Genomic DNA, 23,656 nt, shown 5'->3' with positions numbered 1-23,656 from the left:
TACACCAGAAATATTTTTCCAGATTCTTTATTAAAAGACATTAAATCATTCAAGAATTGAAAACTTTTGTGAAACCTTGTTCATTATTGACATGTTTTTTGACTCTGAAAATATCCTTTTAAAATATAAATTAGGAACATGGTATATAAAGAAAATACTCTGTTGTTTTAACTTTTTGCTGAAAGCTGGTTTTGGTTGCTTGTCTGGGTTTTTGGGGTTTATTTATTTCTTAATTTTTAAAGCAAATGTTAACCGTGGTTTTGTATAATGGATATTTGTATGCTCTTTACTTTTAGAAACTCAGATATTTGTGGAAAAACTGTTTGATGCTGTGAATACAAAAAGCTACCTACCTCCACCAGAACAGCCATCATCAGGAAGCCTGAAAGTGGAATTTTTTCAGCACCAAGAAAAAGAGACAAAAAAAGAAGAGGTGGGCTTTGACTTTAATTTACATCTACATCTTTTTCCTCATTCATGTAATTTGCTTCTGTATTTAACTTCATAGTGTTTATTAGAGACAGTTATTAGTAATTTATTAGAGTTTATATCAATAATAATTAATGTTAATTAATAATATTATTAATAACTACATGACAACATTAAAATAAGTCAGAAGATTTGTACTTGGCATGTTGAGCACTGCTGCATGATTTTTCTAACACAAGTGGGTGTTCCAAAGGTAAACCAAAATGGATTTGCCGAGGCAAAGGTAAATGAAGTCATTGAGTAGTGTAGGAGCTGCAGTACAACCTGCATTAGTTCTCTGGTCAAAATTGCTGTTGTAGTTGTGCTGCACTTTATTTCTCCATAAATCCAGGCTGCCATTCTAAATAGCAATTCTCATTCCTTCAGCTGCTTGATCCAGATAATATCCTTTTGTCACAAGTGTTTATGTTGTTCATTGAGCCAGAAGAGTAAGTTTGTGCTTTTCGTTTGCCTTTGTGACAGTATTTTAAGTGTGAACTGAACTAGATAACCTGCTGATGAAAAAATAACTTTGGTGTTGGTTGTTGAATATCCATGCCTTCTCAAATCTTCCCAAAGCCTTAAGATGGTTTTTTGTCTACCTGCAGTAAAAGCAGCTGTATTTTCAGTGCAGCACTATAAAGACTAATTATTTTATTTTCTGTCTATTACTAAAAATAGAAATGAGCATGTTATGGAGATTCTCTAAGTGTGCTAGAGACTGAAATACTTAATATAGTGTTACTGCTGATTGCTTGGTTTTTATTTGGTTATGCGGAAGTCTGCATTTTAGTGTACTCATGTTTCAATCTAATATATATTCTTTGAATTCAGATAGTTAAAGAGGAAGAGCGAGAGAAAAAGTTCTCTAGAAGATTAAATCACAGCCCTCCTCAGTCAAGTTCTCGCTACAGAGACACCAGGTAAAAAACTCTGCTTACCCCCTTGTATTATATCAGTAATCAGATGGATTTGGATTTTTTACTGAATTAAATACTTCGTTTCTGTGTTGTCATCTAATAAGCCTAAAAAGAAGACTTCTATTGCTTTTATGCATATGTAGTTAAGTGGTGAGAGTGTGTCAGTGTAACCTGTCTCTTGAGTTGTGCACAGCTGTCATCCTTGGAGTTTTAGGAGTAATTCTGGTGTTAGATTTCTGGTTTATATTGCAGTATTTATTCTGCTTGATACTGAGTTTGAATTTGATTTAGAAGCATTCCCTTCAATAAGTCTTGGTGATTCCACCTTGGGAAATATGCAGTATTGGACAGAAACAGAAATTTATATATGTTTTAAAGTCTTGGGTATGGTATAAATAAAATGAATAAGCAAAATTAATTTTAAAATCCTTCTGAGAAGAAAGGAGTAGCCATAAGTTACATACAATTTGTTGCCATTTCTTTAAGTTTTTGAGTAATTAAGATTTCAAATTACGGCTTCATAATTCTTGCACTTAACCTCTGATATTTCATTTTTAGAAGTCGCGATGAAAGGAAAAAAGATGAACGTTCTCGGAAGAGGGATTATGACCGAAATCCTCCCCGGAGAGATTCCTACAGGGATCGATACAACAGACGGAGGGGGAGGAGTCGGAGCTACAGCAGGAGTCGAAGTAGGAGTTGGAGCAAAGAGAGGTTGCGGGACCGTGATCGAGACCGGAGCAGAAGCCGGAGCAGAACGCGAAGCAGAGGTACCAACAGTTGGTCTCTAAAATACGGTGAATGTTTTCTACAAAATTTAGAAACTAAACTTGAAAACTGTGTTAAAAATGTACTAGAGTTTCCTCTGTCGTTCTTGTTCCTTTAATCAAATTTAGCTTTGTTTTCTGTGGAAATGAGGCTTCTGTGATTGTGTTCTCAGTGCTTGTTTTCCTCTCTTACCTTCTGTTCTTCTTTAATACTTTTGTATTGAGGTGACTGTGCTGGCCTCTTTTAAGCATTGTTGCAAGAGAGACAGAAAAATACAAGTTAGTTGCATTTCATTAAGTTTTAGGAAACTCAGAATCTGGTTTAGGATGATACGGAAATTAATACTCATGTACAAAGGTGGAACTGGCAGAAATTGCCTGTTCGGCAATAAATGACTTGTTGAGCAGAACAGTACAGCTCAGTTATTTTGGTCTTGTCCCCTATTTAGTGTCACAGGCAAAGGGCTGAAACCGTTACAGTAAACATTTGCATTTGTGCACATATCTGTAGGACTTAAGGCTTCAGTACAATAGTTTGTAGAATTAAACGTCTTTAAAAAGAGGGTTGCTTTTTCAGCTGAAAGGAATGCTTTTTCCCTCAATAGTTTTTAATGGTAAATTGGAAAAGAGCAATGAAAGTAATTTTATGTCTTTGTCCTGTCTTAAACAATGTACGAGTGTAAGCAGTCTGAAAGAACTCTGCTTTGTATTATTTTTCTTGCTGTAAAACAGGCCTTAGTAACCCTTAAAACCAGTAATGCAGATTCCTGAAAATATGAGAGCAGTTATTTTCCAAACAACTTGCTAACAAGCAAATTAAATAACATGCAGCAGTTTAACTAAAAGATTTCAACATGATTAAGTCTTAATTTAAGGATTATTTACATAAACTGAGATGACAGTACCGTATAGACAATATTTTATAGTAAAAGCTTTGTTTCTTTTTCTTAGAACATGAAGAAAAGCCTGTTTTACCCACACTGATGTGCCATCTTTAAGCTATTTCATAATGATCCTTTAATGTGGAGTTATTTAAGTCTATTAACTTACATCCTGACATAACTATGCTGTCTTACTTGGGATACTTACTGTTTATTTGGTGGTAATACTAGAAAAGAAAGAATAGTTTGTATGTATTCAGAATAAAAGGTCATTTTACTTGCTGTATCTGCCCAGGAGTGTTCCACACCTGTCAAGCATTATTATTTCACCTATTATGGCAAAGCTTTGCATGCAATAAATGCATGCATTCTAGTATAACAGCAAATGAAGGTCAACAAAATGAAGATACAGCAAAAACATTGTCTTGAAACATTAAAGATTTGTAACTTTTATAGTATTTGCAAGCGATGGTTACCTTTTTCTTGTCATTGCTTCCCTTATTCAAAAAAAATTTCCATCTGAAGTTCTTACAATACATCCATCATTAAAGAAGATGTACTCTGCCTGAAGTTAAATAGGGTATCTGCTCTACTGTGGATATAGCTGTTACTGAAATAGCCCAGGGTCTGAATATGTACTTCACAGATTATTATTTTTCTGGTTAAACCTTTGGAATGTAGAATCATGGAATAGTTGAGGTTAGTGGAGACCTCTGAAGTTGGTGTCGTCTAACACCCTTTATCAAAGCAAATAAACTGGTGCAGATTGCTTAGGACCAGCTAGGTTATAAATAATTCCAGGGGTGGAGACTCCACAGGTACTTTGGGCAACCTGTAAAACATTTCAATTACTGTGTATATATATTGATTAAAGATTATTAGAGAGTAGTGGATGCTTCTGGTGAAAAGGTGGATAAGAAATCATCCACTATAATTTTTATTTTTATTTTTTTGTTACAGAAAGGGATTTGGGAAAGCCAAAATATGACATGGATAGAACAGATCCATTAGAGAACAATTATACTCCAGTTTCTTCTGTGACAAATATTTCATCTGGCCACTACCCTGTCCCTACACTGAGCAGTACTATTACTGTTATTGCTCCTGCTCATCATGGAAATAACACTACTGAAAGTTGGTCGGAGTTCCATGAAGAGCAGCTGGACCACAACTCCTATGGAAGACCTCCGCTACCAAAGAAACGCTGTAGAGATTATGATGGTAAGTACAAATTGTAATTTTTTAATTGCTTCCTGCAGCTATGAATGTCCACTTTCTGAAAAGATTGTGGTAATTCACCCTTCTTTTTCTGATCTTCTCTAGTATAGTGGGGTTTTTCTTTTGCACAATTCTTGAATGCAAATTTTGTACACTTCTTACTGACTTCAGACAGCTTGTTTTTTTAATGTTTGTATATTTTTTAACTTGCTAGGACTATTTTCTATAAAAGAAAAATAGTATATTAAAAGGTTATAAAAAAATCCAGTTTTACCCAGGTTTTCTGTCTTATGTCATGTTCCAGGCAAATACTGTATTTGATGGTTTTGACAATGGTTAGCACCTTATTGATCTCATCCTATTTCATTCTGTCCTGTTGAAGGGACAATTTTTAACTACAGAGGTCTAGAGCTGATACTTCTCAAGCTCATGTTAGACCATCATATCTTTCTGTGTAGCTGTTTCTTAAAACTGGCTAGGTTTTCACTTATCTCTGTCTTAGGCTTTCATTTTAAATGTCTTTTGCCAAAGTATGCGCAAGAGGCTGCTGCAGCTGGCAGTGCCTTAACTAAATTCAGCCTGTCAACCTGTGAGCTCAGGAGAGTTGAAATCTCCCTGTAAAGTTGCTTCTGGGGGATTTTGTTGTTGTTGTTGTTATTGTTGTGTACCACAATGTGGAGTTTAAGTTTTAGGCCAGTTTACATTCAGAACTCGGATTAGAATTTATTTTTTTTTTTAGTAAAAAGATGGGAAACTGAGCTTTCAAGTGTTGGCAGTTACACTTAAGAAGAGTAGCTTTGCCAGTGTACGTCACAACAATGCTGTGGAGCAAGTGGAATTGTGAATGCATAATTTTGTTTTGAAGTCTTCTCTCTTCGGTGGCTACATTGTTCCATCATTCTGTTCTTCCTATCCGCACTTTCAAATTTTTGACTTTACCCTCTGGTGAACTTCTGTCTTTGTTTAACATTTCAATTTAATGTGCTCTATAATTCTTCATACTTCTTCCCCACATCATGTTTTGAGGAATTGGGCACTCCTCTTCCTCCTATTACACTAGAAGGTGTTTCAGCCTTTTCCCTGTATTGCATTGACTGGTATTTTGGTGTTGTTTGTTTTTGTGGGCACTATTGCTGAACAGATAATAATAGAACAGTTTGGGCTAGAGGGGCCCTATAGAAGTCACGTAGTGTAGCATCCCTCAGTGAGCATGGTCATCTTCAACAGGATCTTGTTGCTCAGAGGCCAGTCCAACATGACCTTGAATGTTTCCAGGGGTGGGGCATCCACCACTTCTCTGGGCAACCTCTTCCACTGTTTCACCACCCTTATTATAGTAATTCCTTTTTCCTATATTTACTGTGAATCTATGGTGTTTTAGTTTAAAACTATGACCCCTGACCCTACCACTTCAGGTCCCACCAAAAAGTCTGAAGTACTTAAAGGCTGCAGTGAGTCCTTAAATTCACTGCTTTGAGCCTTCTCTTCTCCAGTCTGAACAGCCCCAACTCTCTCAGCCCTTCCTAATAAGAGAGGTGCTTCAGGCTTCTGGTAATTTTTGTGCCCCTTCTCTGACCTGCTTCTATGTTTGACTTGTGTGTAAAAGAAAATAAGTGAATGTATATTCCTTTTTATTGATATATATTTAATATTTACAAATGCGTATGTTACATGGAAATAGCAATTTTTTTTTCTCTTACGTAATCACATTAAGCTATGGCAAATGTTTATAATGCTTCCTGAAATAATGGCAGAAGAGGAAAAAATGAGTGAATTTGCTCATGTTGGAATTTCAAATCACTAACATCTAACTTTTAATAGGGGTTTCTCAGTCGTAGTGTCTGCACTTTTTGCTTAGAAACAAATTGATTTTGTTAATGTGATGACAACTAGATTTCATTCTTTGCTTTCACTATTTGTTATAATTCAGTGCAAAATCAGTTCTTCAAGAAGAATTGAACACTTGTGCTGGCAAGTTTCTGCAATGTCCGTGTGTGCTGACTGTTAACAATACAGTTTAATGGTCAATTTCATTTTCTAATCTAAACTTCTGCTGGTATGTGGAGCTCTTAATTTACAAACTGCCACATTGAATGTCTTGTGTTTACCCTGAATCAAGCTGCAGCTGTTGAATACTAACATCAGTCCTTTTTGATGTTTCAGAGAAGGGTTTCTGTATGAGAGGAGACATGTGCCCTTTTGATCATGGAAGCGATCCAGTAGTGGTAGAAGATGTGAATCTTCCAGGCATTCTGCCTTTTCCAGCACAACCCCCTGTTGTCGAAGGACCACCTCCTCCTGGACTTCCTCCCCCTCCACCAATTCTGAGTCCTCCTCCTGTTAACCTTAGACCTCCAGTACCACCACCAGGCCCCTTACCACCTAGCCTTCCACCTGTAACAGGTAATTAAAAAAGATTAAATTCCATATTATAGCAGAAAAGCTTGAATCTTACTTGAATTGTACGCAGTGCAAAAAGCTGTTTTGAAGAATCCCAGCTGTATTATAGAAAGTTGAACTGAGCTCTGCTATGGCATAGTTTCCCTCAGAATTACTCTTTCTGATGATAGTTGTTGGAGAGCTGGTTGTTGTAAAATGTTGTCATTCTTTAATATGGAATAATATTTTCAAGTATAAACATGACATGGCAAAATTAAGTTCCTTCAGTGTTACAGAGAAGTTGTCCAAAATTGACTGCTGTTAAGGGAAAATCCTGGAAACAACAGATCCTAACTGTTCCATTTATATTAATAGAAGTAAAGATAATTCATGACCACGTCAAGTTTATACCTGCAAATATCGTTTGAGATCAATTCTGAACCTAAACTTGTGACTAAGAAACTCTCCGCTTTGTTTACTGTTTCACTGGAAAGTACTTCAGCTGAAGCACTAAAAATTACATGAAAACTTATGTGCTTGGCTGTCATTTATAAAGTAGCTAAAGTTTAGTACTCAGTTACCTTGTGTGGTTTAAAAGCTATTATATTAGTTATATGTGATTATTCCTTTCTCTCTTTTTTATTAAGTGTCTCACTTGGTAAAATTATTCAGGAGTAAGTGATATTTGATACTGCTTAGATATTTCTTAAATTGATTTAATTGCCTGTTGATAGTATCTTTAAGAAAGATATGAATGAATGTATTTATTTCAGTTAATACAGTGTGTAATCTCCTCTGGGTTGGTTAGTTCTACCTTACATGCTATTTTCAGATCTGCTTCACAAGTTCAGATATATCACTTTATAACTTCTTCCAAAACCTGCTCTTCTCAATGATTAAATTGAAGATCGAGCTTGACTGCTTAGCTTTGAAAATGTCACATTACCTGTTGTAAAAAAAGTCAAACCAACCAAACAAAAAAACCCCTCTGTTTTAAGAAGAGTTCCATTAGGGTTGAAGGTTTCTTCTTGGGTGTTTGAAAAATAATTTCAGTCAAGTTAGTTATGTCACCATGGAACATTTTTGTTATATCAAAAATATTTTTTTTATTTTAAAAATAGGATTTGTTTCTTTGATCAGTTTTTATCAGGCTTTAAAATGCTTCTCCTGGTAAAGATGAATACTGGGCTAGGAATTAAATTTTGCTTGTAGAGAGAAGGTGTTTGGAGAAATGTTAAATGATTCAAATGCTTTTCTCTCTAATCCAAGTTATGAGTCATTTGCTGTTGGGGGTGGTTTCATGTGAATTTATGGTATAGCATCAAGTCTGCAGATGTGCCCTCTCAGCCCCATTTTTCTTAAATAGCCTTAAAAGCACTTCGGATCAGTTTCCTTTTGAATGGAGTGTAATGAAAGTTTAGTGGATAATAAATGAATGCAGTGTTTTCCTTTGTTTTTGACAGGACCACCCCCTCCCCTTCCACCATTGCAGCCTGCTGGCATGGATGCCCCCCCAAATTCAGCAACCAGCTCAGTTCCTACTGTTGTTACCACGGGTATTCATCACCAGCCGCCTCCTGCTCCACCCTCTCTTTTTACAGCAGGTGTAGTACTGAGGCTTTGCCCACAAGGTTTGCTAAATAGAATAACATTGATTCATATTATACTGTACTTTATAGAGATTATCATGTCATAGTTTGGGAGAAAAAGTTTGTACTGTATGGATTGTGACAGTAAATTAACATTCTTCTTTTCAGGCTTAGTTCAAGATGGAAGTAAAATTTGCATATAAAGTGTGAATTTTGACTGGAGAGTAGTATTTTCATTGTGTTTAAGCAGAAAACTTAGCATGATGGTTTTTTATGATAGTGGTTATACAACTCCGTTATTGTAACTCTGTCTTGTAGTTAAATATTTTATTATATTATATTTGAAACCTTAGGGGTTTTAACTGCAATTTATTTTAATTAGACAATTTCTTTGTTACCAGAAACGTATGACACAGATGGCTATAATCCAGAAGCTCCAAGTATAACAAATACTTCAAGACCTATGTATAGACATAGAGTACATGCCCAAAGACCAAATTTAATAGGACTCACATCAGGTGATATGGATCTACCACCCAGAGGTATGCTCTCAAAGCTATACTTAGTTAGTTTAGCTGATTTTCTTACATTAATGCAGGTTGAGGAACTTTCCAGAGAATACCTGGAAAACATTGCATTTTTTTAAAACCCTCTGGAATTAAGACATGTTTAGTTGAATAGGGAACTATGTCCATAATTACTTTGTGTGTGCCTTCTTGCAGGTAAAATGAAATCTCTTGCTATAGTGTTGCACAGTTTACTCTTAGCTGAAGTAACTGGTCCCTTTTGGATATCTTTTGTACAGAAAAATGTTAATGTTTCTGTAGTAGAACCTCAGGATGATTTTTGCTGCAGAGAGGAGGGAGTCATTTTTATCTGGTAGCAGTTTTATGCACGAGTAATCTTAACCTCGCAGTTCCTGTGGCCCTGAGAAGAAGCAGCAACACATAGAATGAGAATGGAAGAGGGATAAAACCATTTTTAATGTGTTTTTTATTTGCATTTGTATGTATTTATCTTTAATCTTACTATGTTTCTGTTGGTGTATTTTCAGTGAGGAGTCCCCCAGTGTGATACCTGTTCTTCAGCAAAAGTGACTCCTTTCCCACTCCATCCATAAATCTTGCTCCTAGGTGTTAGTGCCCTGGAGTACTGTGCATTTCCAATCATGACCATTTTTGTGTGTGCCATCTAATAGTAGAATGGAGGTGTTAGCTGGAGTGGTGTGAGCCTCAGAGTATTGCATGGGACATTGTGAATCATTGTGAATCCGAGCACAGTCATCTCGGGGCAGATGCCTTCTGTCACACCTCTTTTGTTTTCTCTATGTGTGATGTTAATGTGACATAATGAGTGCTATTAGCTATTTTCATCTGTCACAGCATCTGTTGATAGTAAAGAAGTCTGTGACCAAGGTTTGATTCAGTCTGAAAAAGAATCATAGTAATTTCAAAATAAACAATTATGCTTTGCAGTGCGAATTCAGTGTGAGCAGAATACTTTTTTGCGATCAAATACACAGAAAATAAATTTTAAAAAAGTAAAATCTTCTCATCTATTTACAGAAAAACCTCCTAATAAAAGTAGTATGAGAATAGTGGTAGACGCTGAATCCAGAAAAAGAACAATTGGTGCAGGGGATGGTGGAGTTCCTACGAAGAAGACTTGGTTTGACAAGTGAGTGATTGTTAACACAGTGTTGACTTAAGAGCTGGAATTTCATGAACTGCTTTACTGTAATCTGAAACATATGTATATGTATGTAAATTGCAAGCAAGTGAAACTGAGAGTACACTGATGGTACTAAAGTAAATCATACTGTAGTGTGATCTGTATTTCACTGTCTTCTATCAGAGATAGTATACAGATAGATGACGTTGCTTTGGATGATACTAGATCTGTTCCTTGAAAGGTGGCACGATCTAAGAAACAGGGAAGCTGCAGTGTGATGTTTGTTAGAGATGACTGATTTTAGTTGTGAAATGTGAATTTTATCACTGCTATTTTGATATGAGTTGCCAGGTAGACTACTGAGAAAAAAACAGAGGGTGCAAGGTTGGAAGGGATTTTAAGAGGTTGCTGGGAGTGAGGAGAGCCTTGAAGTAATAGTTATTTGAAACAGTAGTGGGGGAATTTCATGGAATAGCTAAGAAACAGAGAGAACTTTTTGGAGAGAAGCATTGTGCAAGTCAGGAATTACTGACATGAGCAAATAATGTGAATTATGTCACAGATTTATGTGCTGGGGTGTGCTGAGAGTATCAGTGGGGAAGATGGCCGGGTGTATGGGCATGTGTCCTGTACTCTCCTTCACTTTTCTAAAACTGCAGTATTTTTTAAGTCTACAGATCTTTGTGTCTCATACACACATGCTTCTATGTAAACGTATAGAGTTTAACATTGTGTTGGCTAGTTTGCTATGGATTTCTGGCTTGATTTTTTATTTGTTGCAGGCAAAATTTTAACAGAACAAATAGTCCAGGTTTCCAGAAGAAAGTGCAGTTTGGAAATGAAAATACAAAACTTGAATTGAGAAAAGTTCCCCCAGAACTTAACAACATCAGCAAACTTAATGAGCACTTCAGTAAGTTTGGAAACTTAGTCAACTTGCAGGTAAGAGTTAACAAAGACAAAGCAGAATGCTTTGATGTAAAGGTAGTAGTAGTTGCTAAAAGCATAATGCCAGATTTTTTCCTGGTTCCCTGAAATTGTTTATTATTTTCCTAACTTGTTTCTTAAACAAGATCTCATTGTTGTTAATGATATTGCCATTTTAAAAGCAGAAATGAAATGTTCTAGACATCTTTTAGATTTTGAATACGTGTTCCTCAGAGACAAGACTTTTAAGAGGCATTGTTTAAAACACTGAAAATTGATTGCAACATGGGTTTTCTCACCCATTTTCTCAAGTTTGGATGTGCTATCATAAACACTCTGTATATTCAGAGATAGAGTTGTAAATACATAAAACCTGCATTTCTCATCCAGAAAGCAGTCCCTGTGACATAATTGCTTTCTAGTTCCACAGAACATGTATTGATGGTTTGTCCCTTAAATAAACTTTGTGGTTTATTGGAGTCACCCAATAAGCAATTAAAGAGAGATGAAAACAATGAAAGAAGTAGGGCCTGACTTAGGCTGATGTTACATATTGCAGGCTGCATGTGTAATGTCAGTATTTCATACCCACTGTGTAAGCTACTCAGTGTGACTTTTCACTGTGCTTCATTATCAACAAGTTTCAGATGCTATCTTGCATTTTTCTAAACCCTTTCCTGTTGCAATTCTTAGTTTACCTAAGAATATGGGCGTATTAGCAGGCAATATTATTCATTAAGACAAGTAAAATAAGGATGTGCAGGGAGAGACAGCTATGTATATGGAGATTGCAAGCTATGCTCTTCTTGAAGAGTATAATATTGGCTTTTGAAACTAAAATAATGTGTTAATGCTCAGAGGAGGGAAATCAAAATGAACTTTGTTCTCTATTAAATAGGACATTTACTATCATTTACCCTGCATTTTTGTAGTGTTTTTTTTTTACTTTGCTCATGCTTCCTTTTGTCTTTCAAACAATGACTCATACTTACAAATCGAAATACTGCTTGACTGAGGGTTGTGCTTTACTTTCTTTCTTTGAGGTTTTTTAACTAATCTTAAAAGTTTATTAACATAAACTCAAAGTTGATTTTGACACCAGGCCTTTCAAACAGGCTCATGAGTGGAAAATATTTATCTAATGACACATATTGGGTGTAAGTTGTAAGCTTCTAAGTCTAAAAGCTAATGATTCAATGATCATTTTAGGCACAAATGAGAATCCTCTGTGTAGTAAGTCTTGTTCTTCTGTTTTTAAATCTTAGGTTGCGTATCAAGGTGATCCAGAAGGTGCCCTTATTCAGTTTGCCACACATGAGGAAGCAAAGAAAGCTATATCGAGTACAGAAGCAGTATTAAATAATCGTTTTATTAAAGTTTATTGGCATCGAGAAGGCAGCACACCACAAATCCAGACTACTGCCCAGAAGGTAGAGGGTCTAAGTCTGTTCTAGCATATTATGTAAAATAGAATCTTCAAAACATTTTTACAAGAATGTTTATATCAAGTTAAAGTCCTTTTGCGATAATGACTACTTCATGTAATTTATTTCCAGAAGTCACTCTTAAGTTGTAAATTCTTTGACTTCATATGCAGTGTTGAGCAGTTGATTAGTAAGATGAGACTGAAGATATTTAAAGAAAGCTCTTCGGTGATTTTTGGTATATTCCACTCTGTTATCATCTCAAGCAAGATTTGATACAGCTCTCTGCTGAATAACATCTATTTTGCTTTAACTAGTATAGACTTTTTTATTTCTTCTGGTGAACATAAGAAAGGCAGCATAGTTATATTTATTTTTGTGAAAGATGATCTCCATGTTCCTCCAAGAAGTTCTGCTTTTCCCTCTTTACTATTAAGCCCCTTCCCTTCCCTTCCCTTCCCTTCCCTTCCCTTCCCTTCCCTTCCCTTCCCTTCCCTTCCCTTCCCTTCCCTTCCCTTCCCTTCCCTTCCCTTCCCTTCCCTTCCCTTCCCTTCCCTTCCCTTCCCTTCCCTTCCCTTCCCTTCCCTTCCCTTCCCTTCCCTTCCCTTCCCTTCCCTTCCCTTCCCTTCCCTTCCCTTCCCTTCCCTTCCCTTCCCTTCCCTTCCCTTCCCTTCCCTTCCCTTCCCTTCCCTTCCCTTCCCTTCCCTTCCCTTCCCTTCCCTTCCCTTCCCTTCCCTTCCCTTCCCTTCCCTTCCCTTCCCTTCCCTTCCCTTCCCTTCCCTTCCCTTCCCTTCCCTTCCCTTCCCTTCCCTTCCCTTCCCTTCCCTTCCCTTCCCTTCCCTTCCCTTCCCTTCCCTTCCCTTCCCTTCCCTTCCCTTCCCTTCCCTGTTGAGCATCCATATTGTTGTACAAAGTAGCAGAGGAATTTGTTTTACACCGAGTTATACATTGTTATACACAAGTATACACACATAGATCTAAGGACTTGCAAAAAACAGTGGGAAAGGAGAACTGCATTAGACAGACTAATTTTCTAGGAAGGAATCAGGGATGTTTTTAAGTAGGGAGGTAGTTGCCGATCTCTGTGATATCCTGGGACGGGATGTCTGGGAATGGATTGGAGAGGTGTATCACAAGAGGTCCAGACAGGACATGAAGCATTTCTTTACTGAGAGAGTGGTCAGGCAGTGAAACAGGTTTTCTAGGGAGGTGGCTGATGTCCCCAAGCCTGTCACTGTTTAAGAGGTGTTTGGACAGTGCCCTTAACAATGTGCTTTAACTTCTGGTCAACCCTGAAGTGACCAGACAGTTGGACTAGATGATTGTTTCTGGTCCCTCACAACATACATACTCGAATCTACTTTTTTTTTATTGAACTGCAGAGGAGCACCTTTTGGAAGTTGTCATGCTCATAGCAGCATTGGCAACGTTAAAAAAAAAAACCAAAAAACAACAGTTACTGTTGTGAAGGGTAGATTTGTAACCTCTGTCAAGCCAAATCAGACTTGTCAGCAGTACAGTTGTGGCTGTACTCACACAGAAAAGGAACCTTGGGTTCTCCCTGGCTCTGTGGGTTATTGAGTAGAGTCTTCTCAGTTAGCAGCTGGTGTAGCAAGTCCTTTAAAATATGTGTGTATCCTGCTCTATTACGTTTGGCATCAGTGTGGAACAGCAGCACATTCTGCACTTCAAAAATACAAGACAGGCTCTGTAGAAGAAATGGTCACTTAATTATATATACTGATGTAATACATGAATGACTTGTTAGAGGAGTCTTTCAATTGCTGCTCTGAGTTGAGAATTCCTACTTTCTCTTGATGGTGTATGTCATCATTCAGAATCAGTGACCTGGTTTTCCATGGCAATCCTGCTGTACAGCATTTTAACAGTTTCTTTTCTCTCCTTCTCTGTAAGAAATGCCCCGATTCTTATCTTCAGAAATTCGGTTTTAATTACATCTATCTCACTGTCTTCCCTGATATTATCCTTTAGATTTTATCAATATCCTTAATGATTTGTCTAAAGTACTGCTGATCAAAATGGTATTTATTTTCTAAGCTTGATTTTCATCTCAGCCAGTAGAGGGCAGTGGAGTATGTAATTTGCATTCCTACAGAGATTCCCTCTTACTCAAAGGATAGCTATGCTATGACTGATTGTGCTATTCAGAGTATTATTGGAGTATTAACTCTATATTTCCAAGCAAACATTCCATCTATATAATTGTTATTTTTAGTAGTTCCATAATTTTTAGTGGTGTTAAGAGCTTCCAGTCACACCACCTGTAGCAAGTTAATTCTGCTGGTTTGAGAATGAATCCCCCTTAGTCCTGGGGACAGTATTAAATGTTCCTGTGTCACCGAGAACAGCCATTCAGTACATGTCAGCAGACTGCATTTTGAAGTATGGTATCAGCCATAGAAGGCGCATAGTAACAGGAAAAACTTTTAACAGGAAATTAAAATTTTGAGTGCAATGCTTCAGTGTTCTTCTACCCTAAAATATAATTATTTAATAAATTGTTGAGTCAGTAAACAGTTATTTTTTATTCATAAGTCTTTCAGGAGCATGAATCTTTACTTCTCTTTTCATTGAAATTAATATTTGGTATTGTATCTTTGTGTAGTATGGGAACTTTATACTTATTTATATATTATAAATATTTGTGTTTTTGTCAAGATTTCTGTTAATTAATTTCACCTGTATTTGTAATGGCTTCCAACTAGATTTTGTCTGTCAGCCGCCAAAGACAGGCTTTTGAATTTTCTTCACTGTAAAGTCAGTTGACTTCTAAATTATCTCTTCAGTAGTATCTGGTCCAGCGCAATTGCTTAACCATTGCGGTTTTATCAGCAGGATTACTTGGGAAAATTTTTTGCTGTAGAATTTTTGAGAGCAGGAAAGTACTTAGATAAAGATTATGGGAGTCAACTATAATAAATCATCAAATAAAAAGCTTCTACCAGGAAGCAGAAAATAATATGCTGTCCACGTCTGAGGTAGATAAAACAGGAAGTTCTGGGCTTAAAAGGCAGCACAAAGAGATTTAGGTTAAATATTAAAAAAACATTTTCTAATGCCAAAGCCTGCTGAAGCACTTTTGCCTAAAGAGGTGACAGGACCTGTTTCATTGAAAATCTGTAAGATCGAGATAGATAGATACTGTCAGTAATGGCATAACTGACTTCGCCCTACAGTGGAGAAATGGATTAGGTGACCTTCTGAGAGCTATAAATATGACAGTAAGCTTGCTTGGAAGCATATTTTTTGGTCTTAACTGTTGAATGTTTTTGTCAAAGAAAAAAAAGGACTGGTGTTAACTCATAGGGTATATCCACGGGAGATTCAAAGATTATCTGCTCTCTTTTCTTTTTCTTCTGTCCCATGACTACATGTTTCTATATCCTTTTCTTTCTGTTTGTCCAAGGAGATGAAAAGTGACGTATCACTGTAAAAAGTGAGAGTCTTGTCTTACAAACCATATAAGTTTGTATTCTGTCTTTTCATAACTGAATGGTTGATGGTAAAAGAGTTGTGAGAGGAATCAATTGTGAGAGGAATTCTTTATTATCTTTTATTTTGTTCTAACAGGTAGAATTTAAGTTAGGCTGAGTAAATGTAATTAATAGAAATAAATTGGAGTTGTTTGGTCACTTCTGTAAGCTGCAAGTGCAAAATGGATGTTAGTGCCACTTGCGCTACACAAATATTCTGTATGAGACAGTAAATGAAGTGGTTGTTTATCACATCAGGTGAAAAAGCCATTGAATGATAGAAGGGAAGAAGCGCAAATGTAAATTCCATTGTAATTTCACTGTGTACTAACTGAATGACAGGTGTAGCAGCCTTCTGTTGTTAATCTTGTGCTGTGCCTTTTGGGGGCTGGTCGGTGTTGCAGGTGATCCAGCCCTTAGTGCCGCAGCCCGCTTTGCCTGTGGTGAAGCAGTCGGTGAAGGAGCGGCTTGGCCCGGTACCTGCGAGTAACATTGAACCTGCGGAAGCACAGGGTGCCAACACAGAAGTCGCTCAGGTTTGTACTGTAGTGAGAAATTCAGTTGCCTGTTCTTTCTGAAGTAGGTTCCATAGTGTATGAATATACCAGTTGCTTCTATAGTGCAGGCACACGTTTACTACTTCAAATTGCATCTGCTTACATTGTTAGTGGTGTTTTTCTATTAAAGTTTTCCTCAGTGCAACAATATTTGGCTTTTTTTACCTGAACATGGTACTTAATTTTGTAGTATCATAGCTTTTTACATAGTTTAGAAGGAAAAAAGGAAAACTGACAGGCTCTCAGACTGTTCCAGGACTGTTGTGTTATATTGCTGGTGTCAGATTTCGAAATAAAGCGAGTCTCCATACAAAGAACTTAAAGCTAATTTTTTTTTCAATGTATATATATTTTATCTGTTAAACACCTAAAACCATTAGAGAATGAAGCTCTGTATCTAGAAGAATTTTCAGAATTTGTACATCACCCCTAATAAAAGGAAGAATGTAACCACAGTACCAATGTGAAAGATGACAGAATCTGGTGTGTTACTCCTATTAGAAATAGGCTCTAATGTTTTATTATATTTGCAACATTTCATTATTAGCATTACACCCAGGCTTTGGTTTTACTTCTGGAAAGGAAGACCGGCACAAATTGAGTAAGACAAATAAGAAGCCAAATTTGGAATGAAAGATCATCCTACATATTTTTTGCAAGAAGTCCAAGACATGCTAGCTGGCAGAGGATTATATGCACAGGCCCTTTTAAATAAACTACAGTTTTTGTGTTCTAGAATCTGCTCTTTGCAGATTACATCTGCATCAAATGCAGGAAGTTGCTTGAATTTAAGCTACAAATGTGCTCCAATTATAGACATATATTAGCTGCAAAATCAAATATCTAAAATGAATTTTATCAACAGTTTGAATGTTTTTCTTGTTGCTTAAAAGGCTCTGGTTTCATTAGTTAAATGTTTTTTTCTAAATTGCTAATGCTTGTAGTGTACATTTGAACTATAATTTTGCCTTGTTTTCTTAGAATGTGACTAAATTATCTGTGAAGGATAGACTGGGTTTTGTGTCAAAGCCAGTTACTCCTACAACTGAAAAGGTAAGAAAATGTCTCATATTCTCTTCTCCCATATTTATTGTAACTAGAATTAATTTTTTAATGAAATCCCTTGTGTCAGTATTGTTTCATAACTATGAATGAAAAAAATTTTGTGAAGGGTTAGTTTAAGGAAGTATAATGAATCAAAAGTCAGCAGATGCCTAAATAATTATAAGAAGGACAAAAGCTGTTATTTTGTGGATTTTGTTTAATCAATCAGGTTCTTTTTATCCAGTCATAAAAAGAACTTGATCTGTTCCATAATCCTGAGCTATTTACAAGGATACAAAAATAAAAATGAATGAATTTATTAAAAAAATAAATGAACTTTGACATTATATATGACACTATAGAAAGCAGTTCTATAAAAATGTTTCTGGACTTCTGTGTCCTTTAAAAGGTGATGCTGTAAATATTTACCATTTTATTTGATTTTACAATTTGCAGTACTTGTGAAAAGATAAAGGTGGAAATTAATCAGTGTAGAAAGGACAAAGAGAGGTAAGGTGGGAAAGGTGCATCTGAATTGTGATTATGAGCTATGTATTTTGGCCAGTGGTTCCAATTTTCAGAATATAACGTGGCTGGTGTGTTTACTGCAGTAGCAAAGTTTGTAATGCATGTTTCCAGATCTATTTAGCACTTCAGGGAACAGGCTTCTCCAGTGTTTTTAACATTCATTTGAGAAAACTTATAGTAGAAAGACGGCAAGTTTTACCTGGTAACAGGATTCCTCTGTTTAGGTATATATTTTTTCTATTGCGAGTTAACTTGACCTGAAATAAATGAAGCATCCACTGTATTTCCCCACACACATCCCCTCCCACCCAATTTTGATATGGCAGTTGATGGATTAAGTGGCATCTGACAGGTAAAATTCACTCACTTTCTTTAGCATAGAAAGGGAATAATCCTTGAAGTTGATAATATTAGTTGTAATATTAGAGAATGTGTCTTTGATTCATTTCAAGCCGAGCAGTCCACCTAAATGCATTGATCAAGACTTCTTGCCTGTGTTTTGTTGTTAGTTTGATTAGTTCCATTCTTGGTGCTCTAAATTAGTTGCAGATAACTTGCTGTGTATTCCTGAACTATATTTTACATGCATAATACGTGCTTACTTTAGAAATAGGAAGTCTGCTTCAGCTTGAATGGAAATACCTTTTTTCCCCTCATTGTGTAAGGGTGGAGTTATACTGAAACACTTTTCTACAAAGAGTAAATTTTATGCTAGAATGTTTTTCTGTTCTGTTGTCTTATAGTACAGATGTGATTTTGCTGAGCAGCTGGGCTGTTCACTGGATTTGTTGTGAAACAGCAATTTCCTTTGACATTTTTAGTAGGATTCTGAAACTTGATTTGACTTATTTTTACCTACTGTTGCCTCTTTACAAGGAAATACCTTGCTTAGTTTGCAGTCATTGTATTCTATAACCATTGGAAATAAAATTATTGACATTCATCAGAAAACAGAGGTGTCATGTCCTAGATGGTTTTTTGCACCTGCTGGAGTGCACGGTTGACGAGAACTTTGCAGTGAGAAAGGAGGTAGCTGTTTTTCCCAAAAAGCAAGAGTAAAAGGTGATAAAACAGTCATTGTGGGACCTTGTAAGATCTGTATAGGGACTTAGAATTTCTGGACTTGTGAAGAGATTCATGCTATTCACATTATTCCTTCTCTTGGATAGTATTAAGCCATTTAGAAGACCTTAGTGTTGCTTTTGACATGTCTGTGTTGGTGCTGTGGTGTCTCTCCTTACATCTCCTACGTAAAAGAGACGAGGTGGTGTGGTTCACTCTGCCCTGAAGACAGTTCAGGGTGAAAGGAATGTGTCAATATTTTTGTCTTTGCTTGATCCTCTGTTTGTCTTGTAGCCTGTCCTAAAGCTAGAATAGAAACTGTATGATTGGGATATGCATACTCTAATGTTCTTAAATAGATTTAGAAAAAATCCTTCATCTTTGTAATGGCCTGCTTAGAGCCTGCATTTTGTACCACCTTCTATAGTACCCCATAATGTGTTGATTCATTTTGCTGTTGTTTTCTATGCAGTGCATACTCTTGAGAACACTTTGCTGTTGGAAGAAATAGTATAAATATCACACTGAAGTGCAAAGGGTTTATATGAACTGTTCCTGTTGTAAATCTTTCTAATCTCTTGGTCTTTTCTGTCTTTCTGTTTCTTGTCTGTCTCTTTTTTTTTTCTTCCTGTTGGTGGGCATTTTGTCTATTTTATGGAGTGCATGGTGACCAGTAGAATCTGCATGCATCTTTTAATTTTCCACATGGATAGAAAGTATTTTCAAACTCTTGGAAGTCATACCAATTGCATACTTCCTTCTATTTGATAACAAGGTGGACAAGATCATGCCTATATTATCTCTAGGACTTAGCCATGGATTTTTCAATATTAGCATGCCCAAAAAACTCTTCAAGGAGCATGCTAAGAAAACAGAGTAGCTCAAATCTTCAGGTATTGAGGAGATGTGCATAGTATGTTTTAGAGAGATTGTAAAGCTGTCATCAGTGTTCTCAGTAAGTCATGGAGAAATTTCATACCTCATTGCAAATGTAGGAAAAAGAACAGAGAGACACAGGAGTCTCTTCCTTTGCTGTATAATGTTGGAGACTTCCTTATACTTGAGTTACTTCCTGATGATTGTGCAAGCTCTACTTTGCACGAACTGCATATAAAAAAAACAAAACTGTTGTCTCTATGTTGGACCTTAGTCTCTAAAATTATGTTGAAATTTTGCTTGGAAAATTCATGCAGCCATGAAATACTTACTGTATTTTAGACTTCAAAACACAAAAACAACAGTTACTCTTGCAAAAATCTCAATCTTCTGTTTCCTTAGTTATGCTCAAATACGTAAATATTTATGTATTTGAAACTTGGAAGTACGTACGGAATCTCAGTGGAGAGGATTTATAAGCTGATAGCTTACATATCTGATGTGGTGCTGCCTCTTCAGAAATTGTTCAACTTCAACAACTCCAAATATGATTGTTACACCAAATTTTTATATTCCGTATCATCAAAGGCGACAAAAGAAAAGATGCTTATATATTTTTAAGCACTCATGCGGGTTTTTTAAAAGATTGAAATTCACTGGCAAAAAAAATAAAATGATTTCCTCCTATAGGTTTTATCTACTTCTACTGGCTTGACAAAAACTGTGTACAACCCTGCTGCTTTGAAGGCAGCACAGAAATCTTTGCCTGTTGTTTCCACTTCCGTGCTAGACTCTAATGAAGCACAGAAGAAAAAACAGGTAAATTAAATATGCTTCTTTTTAAAATGGACCTAGGTTGGGAACTTGTGACCTAGACTGGAGCACTATGTATATTCATCTCAAGAACGTAGACGAAACTTGTTGCAAGATTAAATTCACTATGATGTTTTCCCCCCCCCCCCCCCCCCACATATTACAAGAAAATTCAGCATTGTTTTGTTATTTTTCTGTGTATGTTCAGGCAGTGTATGCAGGTTCAAAACTATAGAAATTCAAAATGTTACTTTTTCCTGGAATCAGAATCTACATGGTGAGGTATGAATTGTCTGTTGTGAGTGAAAGGGAGTATAGTGTGGTCATTGTTCTTCTCTCTTAAACTATTCTGGAACTGGCCTCTATTCTCAGTGTATTTTGTACATGTGACCAAAATTGTTTCTTCAAGAGAACTGAGAATTTTATGACTCTGCATTTTGATGTTTCCAATCTATAGATCTTCTACACCCATTTTTATTTTTACATAGGGCTAGGCTTTCTCGTTTTTATTCATGTTAGAAAGAAAATGCAGCAAAAATTTATTTGGCCTTTGTAGGTCACTCAGTTATAGTTTAGCTTGCTTGGAATTTTCAAGAGAGCACTGCAAAACTCCTTCAGGTGTATTCTTGTCGTTTAGAGAAATAAAATAGAGGACATTGTTTGCCTTACTGTTTTTTAACCACAAATTACAGATACAATACTAAGTTATGTCCAAACCTAAGTGTTGAAATTAGTATAATTGTTAAACAAAAGTTTTGGTCAAATACTGCTTAATTTCTTTAATTTCTGTCTAATGTAATTTGAACTAGCAGTTTGTAGCTGCATGTGAGCTTTGCCATTGGTCCAGAATTCAAAGAAAGCACTTCTGATTTTGAAATTTCATTTCATGTTTGTCCCCTAACACAATGCTTTTAGAATTAGAGCCTTTACCTTTCAAGTTAAGGTGCTAAATGCCTATAAAATGGCAAAAAACTTGTAACAAAATTGTTGACTCATCATAACAGCAGTAGAGGGTTTTTTGAGAGAAGACATTGAAGTTGTGCCTAAGTGATTGGCTTTTTTTTTCATGTGGTCTTGTGCTCCTTCCTGCCTTCAGAGATTACTGTTAAAATATACTAGTACTTGCGGAAAAACGTGATTTTGTGGGACTGACTCCCTTCTTTTCCTTCTGTCTCCCTAGCTATTTTTCGCATTCATCCCCTTACCTTCCCTTTCCCCTTCAGAAAAATGATTGCACACTGTTGAATTACTAACATTTTGTGTGGCAGAATTTTTTGGTATTTGGGAAGGCATACAGAAACTTGACTACTATTTCTTTTTCTATGACTGTTGTGCATTTACAGTCTCTGTATAAAGTATTCCACTTGCAGTTGATTCCAGTTGGTCATCTTCTGCCTCTTCTCCACTATTCCCTTAAACATGTTGATATCAAGGCTCTTTAGGGTTTTCTGCTAATACTTCCATATTCTGTATTTGAGAACGAGAAGCAACTGCTTTAGTAGGTGCTGAGCACAGCAGGGGTGGCATCTCCTCCTGCTTCTCCTTCTGAGTGCAATATTGTCACTTACTGATCAGTTTCAGTTCATTTCGATTTGCCCGTGCCTGGTCAAGGTTCTGTTGTTGGCAGATGGAGTAGCTGTACTTGTCACTTCCCAATTAGAGTGCTCAGACACCAAAGAGGTGCTTTTCTTTGGGTGACACTTCAAGTTTAGAAAGTAGAATGTGTTTTCTTTTTACTTGTAACAGTTCTGGAGACTGTGTTTTTATTGATGGGCTTGATTTATAGTTGCTTTCAAGATAATTGTGCTCACACATTTAAACTCTTGCATGCTGTACCTCTGCAGGTAGTGTAATATGTTGCCTTTCAACTTTCAGTGGAGTTTTGTAAGGTGTTACTTTATATGTGAGCAGTAATTAAGTCTTCACAGCACATATTTAACTAAAAAAGATAATTAGACCTTTCTTTAATTTGGTGATGCATTGTATTCCAAAACATAGTTAGAAATATCAATCTCTTGCATTTCCTGTTACTAATTTTTCCTGTTATTTTAAGTTACATTGTGTAGTTGCTGGGTATACTATATTATTCTGGCATTATGTTTCAAAGTCTAGAAACTTTCTGTAATCTTTTTATGCTTCTAGGAAGCATTGCGACTTCAACAAGATGTGAGGAAAAAGAAGCAAGAAATCTTGGAGAAGCACATTGAAACACAGAAGGTAAAATACTAGTATTAAAACCAGTCACCAATTCAGTTATAAAATCTCAGTTCAGTGTAAACTATTTCAGAATTTGTAAAAATTAACAAAAAAGGCCTGTAAAATAGCATTCTCTTAGTATGGCGTTAAAATACTATTTTGAGTTTAGAGTTTTTTATCTAACTTGTCCTGTTATTTCACTTAAAACTGTACAAGCTTATGCAATTTTTGTCCAATTTTAATTGATATTGCTGAATTTGGGAGCAACATGCATATGTTTGGGAGAAGTTAAAGGCTAAGTTCTGTCTGATAAGAACAGGAGAGAATGATGTAGAAAATTATGCATGACTGCACTTTAGCTTAGGAAGAGGAAAAAAACCAAAATGTCATTTAAGTTGAATAAAATTTTGAAATATTTTAAGTATGTTAAGCAAATCTGTCCAAATGAATTAGGAATATCAGGTATATTAGGAAACAAATCAGAGATTCAGACAAAGATTCTGATTTAATACAATGTGTTAAAAGTCCTATGTGTTGATTTGTAGGTCTCAGCAAGAGAAATGCAGTATTTGGGGTTTTTTTCCATTAGTTTTAATGACCGCTGGAAAACAGATCTGTAGCAGTAGTTGCTGAGTAAAAAGACTTTTTTTTTCTGAACTGGACAGATGTTGATTTCAAAGCTGGAGAAGAATAAAGCCATGAAGTCAGAAGACAAAGCAGAAATCATGAAAACACTGGAAATTTTGACTAATAGCATTACCAAGTTAAAGGATGAATTAAAAGGTGTATCATCAGGAGGAGGGACTCCTTTAAAAAGCATGAAAACTAAAACTCAGGTACTC

General features: G+C 36.2%; 1 protein-coding gene across 3 annotated transcripts in view; it reads left to right on the top strand.

Annotated features, from left to right (window-relative positions):
• RBM26 (RNA binding motif protein 26) overlaps window positions 1-23,656 on the top strand; it is a 49,828-nt gene that overhangs the window by 11,403 nt on the left and 14,769 nt on the right. Inside the window, exons 3-17 of one of the 3 annotated variants that reach the window (XM_066176339.1) lie at window positions 297-433; window positions 1,303-1,391; window positions 1,947-2,158; window positions 3,997-4,257; window positions 6,418-6,657; window positions 8,097-8,237; window positions 8,624-8,764; window positions 9,788-9,899; window positions 10,676-10,835; window positions 12,086-12,250; window positions 16,143-16,274; window positions 17,277-17,348; window positions 20,496-20,624; window positions 22,761-22,835; window positions 23,480-23,650. In XM_066176339.1, coding sequence (XP_066032436.1) covers window positions 297-433; window positions 1,303-1,391; window positions 1,947-2,158; window positions 3,997-4,257; window positions 6,418-6,657; window positions 8,097-8,237; window positions 8,624-8,764; window positions 9,788-9,899; window positions 10,676-10,835; window positions 12,086-12,250; window positions 16,143-16,274; window positions 17,277-17,348; window positions 20,496-20,624; window positions 22,761-22,835; window positions 23,480-23,650 — 2,237 coding nt within the window. Of the gene's footprint in view, window positions 1-296; window positions 434-1,302; window positions 1,392-1,946; window positions 2,159-3,996; window positions 4,258-6,417; window positions 6,658-8,096; window positions 8,265-8,623; window positions 8,765-9,787; window positions 9,900-10,675; window positions 10,836-12,085; window positions 12,251-16,142; window positions 16,275-17,276; window positions 17,349-20,495; window positions 20,625-22,760; window positions 22,836-23,479; window positions 23,651-23,656 lie in introns of all 3 variants that reach the window. The other 2 variants (XM_066176338.1, XM_066176340.1) reach the window with 2 other exon arrangements.

Source organism: Chamaea fasciata, unplaced genomic scaffold, assembly GCF_029207755.1.
Source record: "Chamaea fasciata isolate MVZ Bird 193981 ecotype frontalis unplaced genomic scaffold, bChaFas1.0.hap1 SCAF_2, whole genome shotgun sequence".
Taxonomy (NCBI): domain Eukaryota; kingdom Metazoa; phylum Chordata; class Aves; order Passeriformes; family Sylviidae; genus Chamaea; species Chamaea fasciata.
The sequence above is the reverse complement of the archived record's forward strand: the minus strand, read 5'-3'. Positions and strand labels throughout refer to the sequence as shown.